General features: G+C 41.7%; 1 protein-coding gene across 1 annotated transcript; it reads right to left on the bottom strand.

Annotated features, from left to right (window-relative positions):
- Positions 1-6662: 6662 nt before the first annotated feature.
- Positions 6663-11244, bottom strand: angptl2b (angiopoietin-like 2b). Its single transcript, XM_034541862.1, has 4 exons — positions 10365-11244; positions 8179-8372; positions 6990-7260; positions 6663-6862 (listed from the first exon to the last, which is right to left on the bottom strand). The coding sequence occupies exons 1-4, from the start codon at positions 11242-11244 to the stop codon at positions 6663-6665; spliced, it is 1545 nt and encodes a 514-aa protein (XP_034397753.1).
- Positions 11245-17548: the final 6304 nt, after the last annotated feature.

Genomic DNA, 17548 nt, shown 5'->3' with positions numbered 1-17548 from the left:
AGGAGATGCACTCCCATGTCCAATTCCGTGGTGGAGTTGAACCCAGGCCCGGTCGGTGCCTTTCAAACCGAGCTCTAACCACCCATAGAACTATTCTCTTCATGTATTTTGCGTGTTGGACCACTTCCACCCAACTCAATCACTCTGGAAAAACTATTAATTTGCAACAACCTTTCGGTATGACAGCTTCGTCTGCACATTGCGGTTATAAAAATCCTTGTGTGAAAGCCCACTGATTTTCCCCCTCAGCAGAGCTGGGTTTTCACCTCAGGTTTTTGTTTTAGCGCCTTATCTTAGTGAGCTATTCCTGAAGTTCATAAATCCTTTGTTTGTTCAAAGATTTGTTCTCCACGCTACTGAGGAGTAAACTCTGAGCATCTCAAGACATTTAGGCATCAGCCTATCTTGCTGTTGTTGGAGGCCCCAGACTGGAATGCTTTCCATATGGAAATCACTGTTCTTTGCATTTTAGTCTGTTGTTTTGGTTTTATCTGCTGTTTTCTTTTAAGTTCATTATTTCTATTATTGCTGCAACCTAAGCTCCCCATTGACACCAGCAACTCAACACATCTTCCGTCACAGGCATAACACTCCTGTTAATATACCAAATATATTTTTGGTCTTCGTCTCTTATTGTTGCTAAATGTAGCACTTGAAGCAGTTTAACATTTTTGTCTCAAGTTTATAACCTTGCATGATTCTTGCAATTTTTCTGCTGATATCTGCACTTTTCTGGGTGGACACAATAAGAATTTGCATCACATTCATGTGAACAACAACAGTGAAAACAGTATAACAGTAACCCAAAGTATTGAGCTTTTTATTTAGAACACAAGGGAAAAGTGTATATAATGCCATTTTTATACAATGCCGTCTACTACTGCTGTGATCTTTATTACACTGTATTACTTTTACTCTTTCAGGGAGGCACTGGTATCCTGAAAAGTAAAAAACAAATAATAATCAAATCAAATAAATATTATTATTTCTCTACTGATCTGTGCTATAAATGTAATTGCTGTGGGATTCCAAGCATTTCAAGCATTTTATAATAAAAATCGCTGAATGTGCGCATGTCCTGTTCAAACCGAGAGGAGACAAGCGAGGTGAGGCAGCTACGAGCTGTGCTTCACCTCAGATTGCGCACTTACTCACAAACTGTGCCTTTTGCTTTTCTCATTGTTTGTCACCACTGTATATTTGTAGACACTTTTATTATACACCCTTTCTTTCCATAGAATAGGTAGTGTATTTCACGTATGTGTAAAACCTATTTAGTCCTGCTGATCTGACAAAACCGCAATGAAAAAGCAAAGGGCAGTACCTCTGCCTTAAGCAAGGGGGCGTGCGAGAGCCCACGGGTTTACACTTGTTCTGCCGCTGCTCTTCTTCTACACTTTAGAAACAAAAAGAAGATAAGGAGGACTTTTACAACAAAGTCACAGATATTTTTGTCCAGAAGGTAGTAAGACCATGCACACAATGCAGTAGGCTATATAGACTATTTGTATTTGTATTGAATGAGTATGAATTGTGGAATTGAAGGCAAATTAAAAAGCACACAGTGGTGCAGAGGAAATGCACTCTTTCTCTGAGCTGCTATAACTTGGTGGAATCAAATATGTACCTTTCCTTTGTGTGTGTAAAGCATGCTGATATGAAATATGAAAAACAACCAGTAGTCAACGTGCACGCTGCCAATTGAATGGTGATTTAAGCTACTCTATTGTGTTCATATAGTTGTAAATCTGACTCTGTAAGAGTCAGTGCCTCACCAGCCTTGAACCTCACGCATGTCACTGGTCGCTTTATAGTTATCGTTGGATGCTGGTATTTTATAAAATTATTAGCAACTCTTAGCATAGAGTATGGTGACAAATTAAATCTGTATTTTTGTCAAGAGGAACATCTGTCAGATTCTGAGAAACCACTCATTTTATCATGTCATTCATATTTTCCTTTATTAAAGCTGAGTCAATCTTTTATACTGGAGTTGATCCATGCTGCAGTCTTTTTGACTCACAGAAGTAGCCTACAGATTTAGGGGCTCTTAGTGTACGGCTGCTTCTGTGTTGCGCTGTTAGACCACTGCTTGTGTAACATCCTGTGTGCTTCCTGTTTCCCTGCACTTCCTGTCCCTGTGATCGTCTGCCCTGTCCCTAATTGTTCATTCCCTTCACCTGCCCTCAGCCACTCCTCTGCCTCCTGTATGATTGCAAGCCCCGCCCTCATTGTTTCAACCTGTGTCTCGTTCCCCTGTGTATCTAGTCTGTGTCTACACCTTGTTCTGGGCCACATCGTTTTTGTTCCTTGCCTGTGTTGCCTCGCCTTCCGGCCTGAGTTCCCTGAAAGTCCTCGTGTGACCTTTTGTTAGTAAAGAGAGTTTTTTCACCTCACCTCGACTCCTGTGTTTTCCTCTGCTCCTGAGTCTCTGCCACTGCCCTCAGAAACGTTTGTGAACGTAACAGCGTGTTTCTTATGCTACAGATTAAGTTTGTATGTTGATACAGAGAGCTGAGAAATGAACATGCAGAGAGTTCTTGAAGGTCACATGCTGACATTTGTGTCTCAGAGTAAGGACACTTCGCTAACAACATGCTGTTGACTAAGTGGACTGCTGTAACACTGGAACAGCCACAGTAATACTTTACAAAATACAAATTTCCATTGTGCTAAAGAAAATTTGTATCCTCCCTCCTTTTGAGATTTCCTGCAAGTTCCCTGCAGAGTACTCACAGACGTTTTGGAAGAACATGAATCAATGGCCAAAGCATGTGGCCCTAAAGTTATAAGCAAAGCTGCACATCTCCACTGTTGGAATTGTGTTCAAACGCTGAGCTTTTGGAAAACAGAAAAAGTTCCACTATGTAAGTAATAAACCATGAAGTGACTATTCTCCCTAAGAGAAGCCTCACCACATTAGTATGTGTTCCTACTTTTAAGCACCTCTTAATAACTCCCATATGCATCACAATAATGTTGCAGCAGTAATGGGGAGCCTTTTGAATAGTTTACTTGGGAAAAGAAGTCGGTTATCTTTTATTGTGCAACATTTAGTTGAATCTCACTATACAGCATTCCATAGAGTTGGGATTAAGCTGAAGTGTGACAATTATAGGTTGTGCTCAAGAAGGAGTGTTGTCACCTTAGTGGAATGTCGAGATGTGACAGTGACGGATTGCATGGTGTGGTACATCAGTATGTGTTCAGTCTGCGGTTAGTTATGACATAATGATAAGCATGATCACATTGAAGAGAAGAAAAGGGGATTGACATATTCTCTTTGAAGACAGTTCATGATTACTGTTGTTTCCTTACAAGAGGAGGGATTCCGTTTCAAAGTTAGTGTTTGTTTCTAAAGATGTATTGTTGGCAACATGCATGAACATATCGTAGCATTCGCGGTTCATAACCACTGGAAAATTGGCAAAGAATACAATGGAAAAGCCACCTCCCCCACACAGCCCTGTCCTAGTGCTACTAGATATGTAACAAATCCTAAACACAAGCGCGGACCTTAATTAGACGATCATGTCTACCCCAATTAATTTATTATATTTGATAGAGCTTTCCAAATAATTAACAATACATTATAAGCTATGATGCATCTCTTTAGGGATGCCTGCATTTGTTTCTAGTAAAAACCTGAAATGTGGGTGGTTAAAGTCCCAAGTGAATCATTTGTGCAGTGGTTTCTCCTGGACTACATTTACTCAAAAGGTGGAGTGAAAACGATTCGTGGGAGCACAGGAAAATAAAAATGGTTCCATTTAATAGTACAAGGACATGGACTTTTACAGATGTGAAACAACAATACACGCCAGTTTGAAGGCTCAGGTTTGAAGGGCCAGGAAATGCGGTTGTTTTTGTGCTGAGTGAGCACTGTGTCAGCTCATGGTTTTCCATGTTGGTTGAGGAGTGGGGGCTGCAGAGGCCACCCTTACTGAAGGTTTTCCATCGCGGTGAGTCCTCAGACACACACGGCTTCCAAGGAGTCTGTCGTCTCTGTTTATGGAGACGGTGAAACACAGTCCTCGGTTTTACCACGAGAAGGTTAATTGACAAAACAGGCATGAACTGGTTTTAAGATGCAAATGCTATACATTAAAAAAAAGTGTTGACCTATCTGGGAAGGCAGAAGATCAATATACAGTGTGTTTACTGTCCCAACCATCTTTAGTGTAAACTCAGCTGACAAGAGTGACAGTCGTGATGATGAATCTCTTCCGTTGTCTCATCCAAAGCCTCTTTGTTATGGGCAATAAGGTTGTTTAGCTTTTCTGTTCTTCTAGCAGCCAGTGTTTGTAGATGTAATGTAGTAAAAGTGTTTTAGCTACCATCACATAAGCAGCCATCTTTACTTTGGCATCACATAGTGCTAACATGGTGAGTTAGTTTTTATGTGGAGCGAGGGCGTGTAAATACACAAACCATGTTTTGCTCTGTTGATAATTGGTCTCAGATTGTCTCTGAAGTTGTCAGTCACAGGCATTTGTACTGAATTGATTTCAAATGCTCTCTAAACTGTCTAAAACTTGCTCTGCTCAAGACTGGTTACAAAATATGACATTAATGGAGCTTGGTTCATTGCAGTGTAAAGTCACTTTTGCCTCATTTTCCAGCTGTTGTTGGAAATCCCATTGACACGCATAAAGAAAAGGTGTTTTTTGCTGTCAAGGAAGGGGACTGCTGGATGCATTAGTTTTAAGAGCCAGTCACATTTCATTTGTCAGTCCCTGGTGTGCCGACTCTTTACGCTAACACTGGGCCTGATGGTGTTTGAGACAACATGTGTGTATGCAACCACTTCTCTCAACTTGATCTTTCTGATTGGAAACACTTAATGCAGTTTTTCATAATGGCACGTTCATTTTTACTCTACTGTACTGAAATAATTTCATTCTGTTTCATTTGTTTGCATTGCGAATTAAAGGAACAAATGAAGGTGTTGCTCAATAGGACACAATTAAAACCATATTTGCTAAAAGTTGTGGTTACTGCATGGTGGAGGCATGCACTGTAAGCTTTTTCGCTTTCCATATGAACAAAGCAATAATCTTTGGAATTCATATTCACATTACTCCAAACTTTTTGCCCTAAATTTGTCTTAAAAATGTAAGTACTCCACTTAATAATTTATATCTAATAAAATTGAAAATATATGAATATTTACTCAATTAAGATTTCAAGGAATAATATACAATATAGCATATTTGATACAGTCAGAACAATTATTATGGGTTTATATTCTATAAGCTTTCCTCTGGCATGCTTCGATATATTAAGGGACACGTAGGCTTTAGGGGGATTAACAGAAACAAGTTGAGCATTAAAATGATGCATTGAGGAGATTACCTTCATGCTTTTGACAGAACATGTCGACTAAATCATAGAAAAGCACGTGGCTCTGCATGCAAAGTGCTAATATTAACAGCTAGTTTCCCCACAGGGATAATTAAGTGATGGATCACAATATTGGCTCATCGTCTGTCTCTTGTTCTCATGAGAAATACCTGACGGTTAAACACGTAATGTCACCACAGGGTGCTAAACCTATATCAAAAATGTAAAATCTTAGTGTCAAGCCTCTCTGTTTAGAGGTATGCATAAATAAGGCTTGCATAACACCAACATAAGTTGCAAAAAATGATATGAATACAATGTTATAAATGTATATGACTGTTGTTATTAAAGTGCTGCTTAACTAAACTAAGTACTTTTTTATACCAAGAGACGCCAAAAAAAAAGAAAAACACACAAACTGTACATATATTTACTGCAGTGTAATAAGGTTTTAATACATTATATTACAAATATCTTTTATGTACAAACGCAATGTGTTGGATCTATTGACATCAACAAACTAAATTTATACAGTAAATACAGTACTTGATTCATACAAGCAAATTGGTGGATACCTGTTCAAGCAATTCAAGATTTCAAAATAAGTTTCTTTGAGAAAATAAAAAGCAGGAAAATGGGGCCACCACCTCAAATGTTGATTTTGTTCTTTGATGTTATCTGTTAAATAGGCAAACTGTTTATAACTTCAGGTATTGCTATTAACAGTTGTGCTTTTCTGTTACAAAAGAAAATGGCACTGTTTTTTAATACTATATCTTGCTGTAATAAATCAAACTGGCCAGAATATCAACCCTGTATTCAAGTCAATAAATGTTACTGTTAAATTACACATTTGGAAAATGTATTTAGAATGAAATTAAAAGTCACCGGATACGTTTCCTGTGTCAACCTCATTTGCTTGTTATTGCAAAAAACAACTTTACATACATACTAAATATATATTGTCTGGCTTTATTCTCTAATGTTAAATTATGTTCTTATTGTTTTTCTCACTCTGGTCAAATGAGAACACTGTCAGCTAAACAGGTTTCATCAAAGACAGTCATACAACTCCTGAGCAATCAGTCATACGTAGAGGGGAACAAGCTACAGACAACTGTGTACTGGTGCACAAAGTGCAGGAGGTACCAGTATACCAGCTCGTTTTGATATTGCACTTTCAACGTCATCCGTCTCTCTGTCCCCCGGCTTGGTGTGGTGCCACTGAAAGAAAAAAGGCTACAGATTGTATGGGTTTTAGGAGCTGTCATGGTTTGTGTTTAGTTAGAGACGCAGTACAGGATGTGTTCCTTGGATCCTTAGTGGAAGGTGTTTGGGTTTGGACGGATCATCATGACCACTTTCTTGAGTGAATAGGCTCCTCCCCTGAACTCAGCCCAGTAGACTCCATCTTGGTAGCGGCTGCGGTAGTGTCCTCCTCTGTACCAAACTCCATTCAAATTTGAATGGGCACAAGAGTTGTACCACCAGCCTCCCTTCTGGTAGTGGGCACAATTGCCTAGAAAACATTGAAAAAATAAACAAATCTGTCACGCTGCATGCATTAACATATTATTGGTGTTAAGCTACGAGTTTGCCTAGTTTAATACTTTCTAACACTGTGCTTTTTATTTATTTATTTTTACCTGTATATGTATCATGGTCTCTGTCCAGTGTTGTGAATTGTTTGCCGTTGTGCCAGGTGAGGGAGTCTCCAGCGTTGCCATGATAACGGCCCACCCTTAGCTTGTAGAAGTCGGCCTCAGGCTCCACTCTGAAGCTGGCATACTCTGCAAACACCTTCCTGCCGGACCAGTCCTCCAGCGTGACCAGCAATTTGTAGTTTGCCTGGTTAGTCAGCCAGTAGATGTTCTCCAGACCCAGCCAGTACTCACCATCAATGTTGCCAAAACCTTGCTGTGAAGGTCAGTGATGAAAAGATCACAATCAGATAGTGAAATCATTATTCAGAATTCAGAACTTCTAAATGCTAAGGGTTAATAGGAGGGGGGGGGGGCTACTGCTAAACAACCTCCCAGATTCCATTCCAGCCCTTGCATCCCTCTATCTCTTTCCCCAATGTCTACACTGTCATCTCTCAAATAAAGTTGGTTATTGTCCAGGAGCAATATTATAAATGGACCCTCTGAGTCAAGTGTAAAGCTAGCATCGAGTGCCCAGTTTTCAACTAATTTTTTTGTTAATGAAATCACAGCAGGAAAAATATCTAGAGCACAAGATCAGATATATACTGGATTCTGTCTTACTGCTTTGTTCTGGCTCCCGTACCCTGCACATGCTTTGGATCATGGAAACACCCCTTCAGCTCTTGTGTGGTTTTAAGGTTTTTGTGAAAGTCTTGGATATATCACTATTGTTGCCTTTAGCTGAGATTTAACCAGGACCCATGTGGATGATGGGCCAGCAAACAGTGAACGGCTTCTCCCTGGGTGAGGGGTTTCCCTTTCAAAAGTTAAAGAAGTTCCCCTGAGTACAAATTGAACTACTCCACAGCCCTGATTATCATATACATTGTAAAGCAATATTCAGAAAATAAGGGTTATTTGTACAGAACATCAGGAATGCTGACACAAACAATTGATGTTCATTATTCCCACAATTTTATTTGACTGTGAACTCATTTAGAAAGACCAACGGATGTTGCAGGAATGAATGACTCATGGCTTTGGCAGTAGCCAAGGCTGTTACTACATCAGACACTTTAAGAGCTGACCAATTACCTATTCAGTAATGGTTAACGGTAAAACAACTAACATAAGCCACCTGTTTTCCTCTCAACTATGAGGTCCTTGATTTAGTGTGAGGTTGTCGCACCTTGTATGTCTCCCAGTTCCTGAAAAAGTTGACAGAGCCGTCCACCCTCCTCTGTATCACGGTCCAGCCGCCTGGGTCATGTCTCTGGTCACACCACACCTGCATAAGGCGGTTGGCATTCTCTGGCTTCACCAGGTACATGCCGCTGGAAGTGTGGCCATCATCCAGAGCCTGCAGACAATCTTTAAATGGCCCTAAAATAAGAAAGATGACAACAATGCATGTACAGCATGTGAAATTGAGTCAGTTAAAACAATAATTCAAAAGGTGAGAAAGGGAAATGGAAAGAAAGCCATAGTGACACAAAAAGCGTTTATACTCTGTCACAGGGAATCCCATTTTTCAGCAGAGGCTCTCATTTTAACAGTGGAATTGACTTTGGCTGCTCCTCTCACAGGGGAAATGGCTGCCGGCTGTGCAGCCAAAAGAAACACTGGCATGAGGGCAAAGGGAATCCTGACTACTGAATGATGAAACACAAGAAAAACGTTCTCTCATCTGGAGTTCTCTACTCTGCAGGAGTAATATTATTTTAGTTTCTTTCACTTAGGTTTTTGTACTTTATGATACATGTACGCACACATAATTCTAGTTAGAGGCGTGCATGTTAAGCCTCACGTCATGTTTAGAAGAAAGGATTTCTGGGACTACAATAAATTACAGACAGCTTGTAAACCCTTGTCAGTAAGTGTTTTTCCAATATGACGAAAGGTTATGTGACGTAACAGTGTGGCATCTACAACGTGTTAAGAAGACACATTTCTTATCTAAAACTGAAAGAAACTCTCTGAATCAAAGAAAAGTAATGTTTTCTGCAGTAATATAATTAATTCTGCAAATGTTTTGGAGAATGTGTGCAAGGTCAAGATTGTTTTATTATGGTGCAAATCAGTGAAACAGGGTTTGCCTGTCTGTGTACCATTATGATTTTACCCCAAATTTCCAACCTAGTAAATATGGAAAAACACTAATGGGGCCACTGGCTCCTCGGCTTCAATTGGCTGTGAAAGTGTTTAAGGTCTCAAGATTTCACACTTGTGTGGTTTGCCAACTGGCCCGGATTACAAAGTGTTTAAATACAATGGAAACAAATGAAAAGAGAATAGGGGGTCATGCAAAGGAGTAGAGGTGAGGGAGTGGTTCGGTTTGCAAAAGAAGAGAAGTTTGGCTCTCAGAAACATGTTTTTTGGATGATATCTGTCTCTCGGCTCTCTCTCTGCCATCCATTTACTCTCAGGAATGTCTGTTGAGCAGATACAAGCCAGAGAGCCCTGCCCTTCTTGGTTCTGCCTGATAAAGTCTGCTGCTTTGGTGGAACATATGACTGATTCTTGCCCGGTGCAACTGGAACAAATGACATCACTGGCTCTCGGTATCTCTTTCTGTCCGTACTTTACCCCTCCCCCCGCTCCTTTTTTTCTTTGACGCCATCTCTTTGTTTCTCTCTCTTCCTTCCTCTCTATTCCTGCATTGTGTGCAGTTCTCTGTTCGTGTTGTGGGTTTATGTAACATGTTGGGGTGTTAGTTGCATGGCCATGGGCAGGAAATTACTTGCCTCCTTTCAAACATTCTGTACAAAGGCTACCGTTCACATGCAGCCGAGTGAAAATGGCAAGCCGTAGCACACAATGTCAATGGAAAAAGCTCCCACTAGTCATGTTGAGAATGGTTTGTTCCCTTTTTCCACCATTTAAAAACTGTTTCCTAATTAAAGTGGGGAAAGGGAACGGCAACAGACCACTCTCTGCAACTGATACCATAAAACACCATTCACATCAATTTAAAGCTTTATCATTCACTAACATGTGTTGAAGAGTCCCATATAGGCTTGGATCCAGACATCCATTTAGGCACATGTATTTACTCTGCTAACGTTCTTTGTGTTTTTGTCTGGGTTGAGTCGTGGGAATGACAATATATGCATCTCAAAAGGCTGTAACAACAGCATTGCTGTTCTCACTGAGTGCCCTATACCCTGGGAATGTGTGGGACGTATTCCAATTGGCTTTGAATGGAAGAATGGGTATTTAGTGGTGGCTTGTCATCAATGATTACGAGGTTTATAACATAGTTAATTCAGACACACAATCCTTTGTTAAGGACGGCAAATGTTTTGGTAAGAATGCATCAAATATAACTTGGAGTGCCATCATTTAAAAGTTCATAATGGACTTTGTTAGACTCACCAGAGGGCTTGTTAGTGGTGGAGGGGCTGTGTGTGCCAGTGGGCATCGTTGGCAGAGGCACTATAGATTTTTGGTCACTCTGGATCTCGTTGCTGATTGTTTTGCTAATTCGTGGAAGGACAGGTGGCTGGTAAGGCTTGGTGAGAGGAGGTGATGGTAGAGGTGGTTGAGACCGTGGCTGGGGGACCGGCACGGGACGAGGGGGAGGGCGACTCTGGCACTGCTGCTCCAACAGAGCAATAAGACTTGATTGGTTCGTGGCCAAAGAAGCCAAGTGCTGGTACTTGTGCTCGAGATCCTTGTATCGACTGGTGAGCTGTTGCATCTCAGAGGTTTGGTTCAGGATCTTGTTTTCCATCTGAGCCAATTCGAGGGCATTGTCTCTCTTCCTGATGATCTCATGGAGCAGCTGCATGTACAGCTGAGTGACTCTGGAGTTCATGTTACGGCTCTCCTTCCTCAGGAGCTTGACCTCGTTGACAATACCTCCGTCGACCTCTACCAACTGCTGCAGGGTCTCGATCTGCCTCTTCTGTTTCTGTAGCTCCACATTTAGCAGCTCTAACTCCTGCTTGTTGACCCGATTCTCCAGCATTGCCTCTGGCTCCTTGGAGTTGACACAGATGGCTCCGGTCACTTTTTGTTGAGGCACAATGAAAGTGTAGGAGCACTTGTCCTGCGGCTGCTCAGCTGGAGCACGCTTGGTCCTTCCAGCATAGAGAAACTCTCTCTCCAAATCATCCTCACTACTCTCAAATTCATGGGTCCTTTCCCTGCCATGGCTGCTGTCTGACGGACTCCCATGAGTCTGCTGGGCACCACAGGCTAGTAGTCCATGAACAAAAAGGAGCCCCAGCAGGACCATTGAAGAGGGCTCCATGTGTCCCAACTCACCAACGCCTGAGGAAAATGAGGAAAGAAATAAAGAACATCATTACATTGTTTTTGAGAGGAAAAACCTGCCCTAAATGACTCACTTTTCTACTTAGTAAGCAGAAGACTGTACTAGCATACCTATTCTGAAACTGTTTCCTAACTATTAGAATGGACCCCTCAGGATGGGGCATCAATGGAGTCCTTCACAGCTAGGTGTATTGAGATCACGAAGGAGGCTGCTCATCAGGTTACACTGGTCTTATCCTCCATTACCTACTCGGAGCAGTTGGTCACAGAAGCCCTGTGCATGCACATCTATACTTAGTCAGGGCTGGAGGTCATTACAGCTTTAAAAAAAATGGGCTACTGAAAAAGATAAGATCTGAAAGAAAATCGCTCACTTGCCCTGCTGAGCGCCACAGCGGCTGCTGTGACTTTCCATGACAGCAACCAAATGATATTCATGTATAATATTTAAATCAAGAATGTCATGGTTGCTACACTACAAGTATCACTACTGGCACGATCAAACACGGTATTTTTGTGTTATTCCTTGAAAACATCTGGTCTTGATCCTTTGTTTATATCAGCGTTCCACTATCGAGGGTGTGCAAAACATGCATATTTGAAAGTTACTCATCACCTCACTGCCCCTAAGAAAAATATTTCTTTTGTCTAATGATGTGCTGATCTCTTCAGTCCGTTTCATTGCTGTTAGGGAGTGTTTAGTTTGCCGTGCTGGCTCAGGTTCTTTTTGGGCGAGTGCCACTGCTTGTCCTTGACACACACAGGAACACTCCTATCTGCTCCCCTCTGCAGGCCTGGACATCTCTGCTTATGGAAAATATGAGACACTACCAGATAATGCTATTAATGGAACTGGTTTAAATATTGACCGTGTTGCATCAGTCCTGTCCATAGCCTTTACCAAAGAGGGAAATGAGTTGCATTCAGACGCTGAAAGGCAATTTATTGTCATTTATGTATCCACTTTCAACGCGTGTGTCTCTGTTTTAACTGTTTGAACAGACTAAAAGCTTACATTAACCATCTAGCATACAAAAATAGCATATAGCATTTATTTGTTTAATCTGAGATACTACATAACCCTGTCTAGATTAAAGTATCTCTGAAATTCTGTGTCCTCTATAACTAGACCTTGTGGCACAATTCGTACATTTCCTCAAGAGTTAATGAGAATGAGATACTAAACTGTTACCCCCAGAATTTAAAGTGTAGACTTTTTTTAATGAGAAAATTAAGTGCAGGTAGTTTTTGTAGATGATGGTGGTGTTATTAGGCGATGCCATTGAGTGCTGAGGAGAATGTAACTCCTGTGCAAGGATAACAAGGCCTTGAACTCCTGGGGCAGCTTAATTGAAAGCTGCTGCATATTGGATTACAGAGGGGTCCTGTGGAACACCTCCTCAGAGTCAGAAAGCTGGGGATGAGAGGTCTTTATTGACTTGGTTTTGAAGATCTGCGTTAGGATTGCTAGGCTTACAACTCCTCACACATTTTGTTACAGCCTATCTTGGTGTGAAAGATAATCTACCTCTAATAGTAAGCACAAATTTGGGAAGAGAGCAGAAATGTTTTTGTCTTGTTAATCCGGGCGTGCTGCCAGCACATTAGGTAGGAGACATGGAGAAGAGAAATGCAGCGCTTTCCAAGAACATGACCCTTGGCACATTCGACCCTTTCAGTTTTATCTGTCTAGAGTAGAATGTGAAAACATTTTTCTTTCCCGGGAAAAACCCCACTGTATGCTCCTATAACTAGATGGTCATTTTTATGGTAGCAGAAGAATGTACAGTCTGCTTCTCCCATGGATTGTGTGAAAACAGAACCTAAAAGTCATTGAAATATGACTAGAAAAACCTCAATAAAGACTGTAGTTTTTGTTTCAAATTGAGTTTGATTGAGTGTTTTGCATCAGCACAGTAGGAGGTCTTTAATTGTACTGATGCTTCACACAAAGTCCGGCTGTATGACGTCACCTCAACATATGCCGATTGATTCGGTGTCATAAATGTTTTTCACGCCCTGCAAAAGGATACTTATTATCATTTAAATGATCTAAAAGTCTTCATGCCCTAAATACATCACTAATAATAGCTTACGAGTAAGCCCATACCACAATAAAAGAGCAGCCCAGAGTGTGCCTTGTAATGTGCTGATGACTGTATTTGGCCAGCGGCTCTTGTGGTTTCTCCCCCGGACCATGAGCTCTGTCTCTAAGAAATGCAGAGTGATTTGCCCCTGCTGCTGCTGCTGTGGAGTCCCATGTTGGACGTTGTTAGCCCGGCATCTCCTGCTCTTGGCTTCACTACACTTCAAAGCTGAGTAGAAAATGTTTGCAGCTTGTGATGAAATGTGTGTTTTTGTGCGAGTGAATGCGGTATGTGCGTGTCTGCGAGTGCCTCTCCGATAATGTGTGTTTTCAAATAACAACACTTGCTGGGCTCAGTATCCCAGGGACCTCAGAGAGTCCCATCTGCCCCGACAGAGACAACCTGTTATTAACCCATCCCCAGTCTGCCAGAGGGAACAACAGAAAGCCTCCTCCTCCTTCAACATTGTCCTAACATCAGTTCACTTTACAGGCTGCTATTGAGTGGCAAATAGCTGCAATGATTAACCGCTGTTGAGAAGTGTCACATATGTCTCCTCTGCACAAATGGCCTGAAGATGAACAAGTGCAGTGTGCAGGGGATAACACCTCTCATTGTAACTTGATTGGCAGCTTCTCTTGGGCGATTTCTTCAAGTCTGCTTCACACCAAAATGTTTTGGTTTTACTGTCTTCAGGTGGTTAAGTCTGTGTTTACACGACTCCTCCTCCGGGATTGTACTGTGTTAAATCAAGTGTGATAGGCGAGTGCAGCGGGCAGGTCAGGGTTTCTCTGACCAGCGCTGCGCTCCAGCCTTTTTGGTCATGCTCAGCACATATTAATTAGAAGGTGGGCAGACTGGCTGATGTGTCTTACCCCAGCCCTTCTCATTTCAGTGTGAGCATAGCATTCCTCACATTCTTTGTCACCTCATTAGAGTGAGCTGCCATACACACAGGGAGAGTCAATGGTGGTGGCAGACGGCTCGACCCTCCAGACGCAGGACCACTACTCCCCTTATCCCCTCCATGCCCACAAGACGTACTGTATCTACTGACCCAATTCATTCCCAGTGTCCTACTTTCTGTATGAATGCCTCATAATCACATCATCACCCACAACAGGAGATCACAACACGACTACACAGTACCTAATTTGTCGGTAGCAAAAAAAGGAGCGGACACTTTGCAGGGCGGCTTTGTGCAGCATGTTCAAATTAGCGCCAACTCTGCTGAGAACTGGCAGTCTCCTGCATGACAGATGGATCAGAGTCAAATTCAATTCTGTCATGGTAATCTGCACTATTACATTTACTTGAGGGTGACCTCATTCTTTCCTTAAGCATGTAATGCTTGTTAGCATGAAACATGACATTTTGAACATGATTAACCTCAACTACCTGCTCAGCTTGATGGCATAGGACAATATTTGTTTTGACTCTCCATGGAGCAGGAGAGGTTTGAGTTTTTGTTCATATTTAGGTTTTGTTCTGTGTTTCATGCTGCTTGGTGAGTTCCTCCATACCACACTTGTGATCCGAGTAAGACAGAGAGGCGGGGGGGTCTCGGGAATTGTTTCGATAAGTTCCAGTATTCTACCTCAAAGCCCCCTTATCCAAACACTACCCTGGCAACAGAAACAAAGACGGGATTCAACCGCCTGCTCGTCTGTCCTCTTGAGCCTAGGGGAACATCCTGAAGCTGCAGACGGCTTGACACACCGGTAGTCAGGTTATCAGTTTTTTTCCCCTTCTCTTTTAGAAATGAATGGTACTATTTAGACATTAGCAAATAAATCTGCCAGCACATATCATACAAGGCATATGTGTGATACAACTTCTACACACCCTCTTCAATACCCATAGCTTTATTTGACCTCTTTAGGGTCCTGTGTTTTGACAAGCGGAGTGTTTTATTAGTAGTGAAGAAGCACTTAGCCCAGAGAGCCCGCTCTCCAGCATCCCCCTGTGCTGAATTAACCCTCCTCAACCAAGTTGATCAGAGTCATCTGTCCGGTTAGTCATAAGCAAGTCAAATGACCTTTAAGTACCAAACAGTGAGTCAGATAACAGATGCTGCAGGACAACTCCTGAATTCAAGATCAAACTAAATCAGTATGTAAAGTGAAGCAGTTTGAAAGTGAACAGTCCAACTCAGTTTAACTTCATGACAAAATAATTGCTTCGCCATTGTGTTAGAAATGCCACAGGGCTGAATGATTCTGAGCTCACTAACAACTTCTGTCAAGCCAACAAAGGTCATCATTTGCTTTGAGAGATTACTTGTTACAGACAATTGATCAATGCAATGAATTGAAGCTATGCTTGATATAATGTAATATAAATGTGTGTTGTCCCTGTGAAATAAATAAACCAATGAATAAGATGAATGTATAAATAAGTGAAAGGTTACTCAATGCTTACGAGATAGATAACTGTAGAGTATTGATGAGGCTCCCTCAGATGCCTTGCCCTCCTGGCAGAATTGATTGAAGTTTCTCCCGGTAGAAAGTCATCCCAAGTGAGAAAGCTGCTCCCCTGCGTCCTCCTCTCCCCCTTTTTCTGCGCTCTGCCTGTATAGTTACTCTTTGTCACCTCTGTCCATTCCAACCGTGGAGGGGTGGTGGTGTTTTAAAGGCTATTATTAAAAGACCGTCATTAGCCCAACCGCAGTTTAACTTGCCGGAAATTCGTCAGCAAACAGTAGAATAGATTGTTTAAAAATCCACTGGAAAAAGTTGGAGCACTTTCAACAAATGGTAACTTAAGTTGGATGGTGGAGATAGTTTCCTCATAAATGGTGAGAGTCCAGGGCGGCATGTGTACTGCCTGTGGCCCGTTAGGAGAAGACTGTCACTTTTCTGTGGGCTGAATCCATCACTTCTGCCTCACAGCCCTAAGAGGCTGTCTCTCTCAACTGCACCTCTCTCTCTCTCTCTCTCTCTCTCTCTCTCTCTCTCTCTCTCTCTCTCTCTCTCTTTTATCCTTCCTCGCTGCTTTTAAATGATGAAAAATCCTCTTGCAGTGTTTCACCAGGCAGACAAATTGAGCTCAGAGCCTCCCCCCTCTCCCTTAAAAATGAACACATTCTTGTTTAAAGCAACAGCCTTCTTTCTCCACCCCTCCTCCCCATGGCACAAAGGAGATCCACAAGCATGCACAACACAAGCCACACACACACACACACACACACACACACCCATGTCTCAAATTTCCAACCCTCTGCCCCTTGGCCGCTGGTTCAATACAACCACTATTTCTGTCTCTGACTGCATGGTTCTTTTAGTGGTGGACAACCGCGTTGTTAGACTGATCAGATCCTGATTGGCTGTGAATGAAAGCTGGTCCCGAGAGAGATGGGAAGAGGATGACAGATAGGAAGCAGATCCAGGTGTGTTGACCTAGACCAGTTCTGGGTGAGCGACAGCTGTCCCTGGTTTATAGTCTGGAGTTGAGATGTCTGAAACAGGCTCGATCTAAGTACAAAGCAACGCACTTGAACTACAGCGTGCAGGAGGATAATTACGTAACGTCATCCAAAGCAGAGCTGTGCTTACTCGTCCATGTGTGTTGATAGACAAAAGGATATGAAACACGTTGTCATGTCAACTTGTGGACAATACAATATACATTTCTCAAGCAAAGACTTGTGTGGATACTGTTGCCGTGGCGGTCTGTTGCTTTTGTGTTGTTTTCCTGTTTTCAATAACATTTATTATGTTACTCAGCCAATAATGATATCATTGGGTTTCCTTTTTCTACTAAGATTATTACTATTTAATAGTTGTATAGTCAGTGCATATAGAAACTTCACAGTAGCATTTCCCTAAGAACTTTACTAGCAGCTACAAAAAAAGTATTTCTTAATCTACTGACTGCTTCGTCAGCTATTGAAATTAAATTGTCTAGACCCAACTTGGAGTAACACAAAATGGGCAATATGTCCATCAGTTGTTATTTTGTTGATTTTAGGCTTGAACTATTTCAGTGTTTTATTGTAGCTTTGCGTTAAATAAAATTTCTAAATGTGGCTGTTGAGTTTGTTTTACAACAAATAATATATGCGATCCCCCCTTTGAAGTATAAACATTCAAGATGTTACAGATGGCGACTAACTTTATGTCCGTCAACTATAAACTTTGCAAGTGTCAACTACGCATAAAAAAGAAAGAAAAGGAAGGGGTAAAAAATGTACTA

This window comes from Cyclopterus lumpus, chromosome 9 (assembly GCF_009769545.1).
Source record: "Cyclopterus lumpus isolate fCycLum1 chromosome 9, fCycLum1.pri, whole genome shotgun sequence".
In the NCBI taxonomy this organism is placed as follows: domain Eukaryota; kingdom Metazoa; phylum Chordata; class Actinopteri; order Perciformes; family Cyclopteridae; genus Cyclopterus; species Cyclopterus lumpus.
The sequence above is the reverse complement of the archived record's forward strand: the minus strand, read 5'-3'. Positions and strand labels throughout refer to the sequence as shown.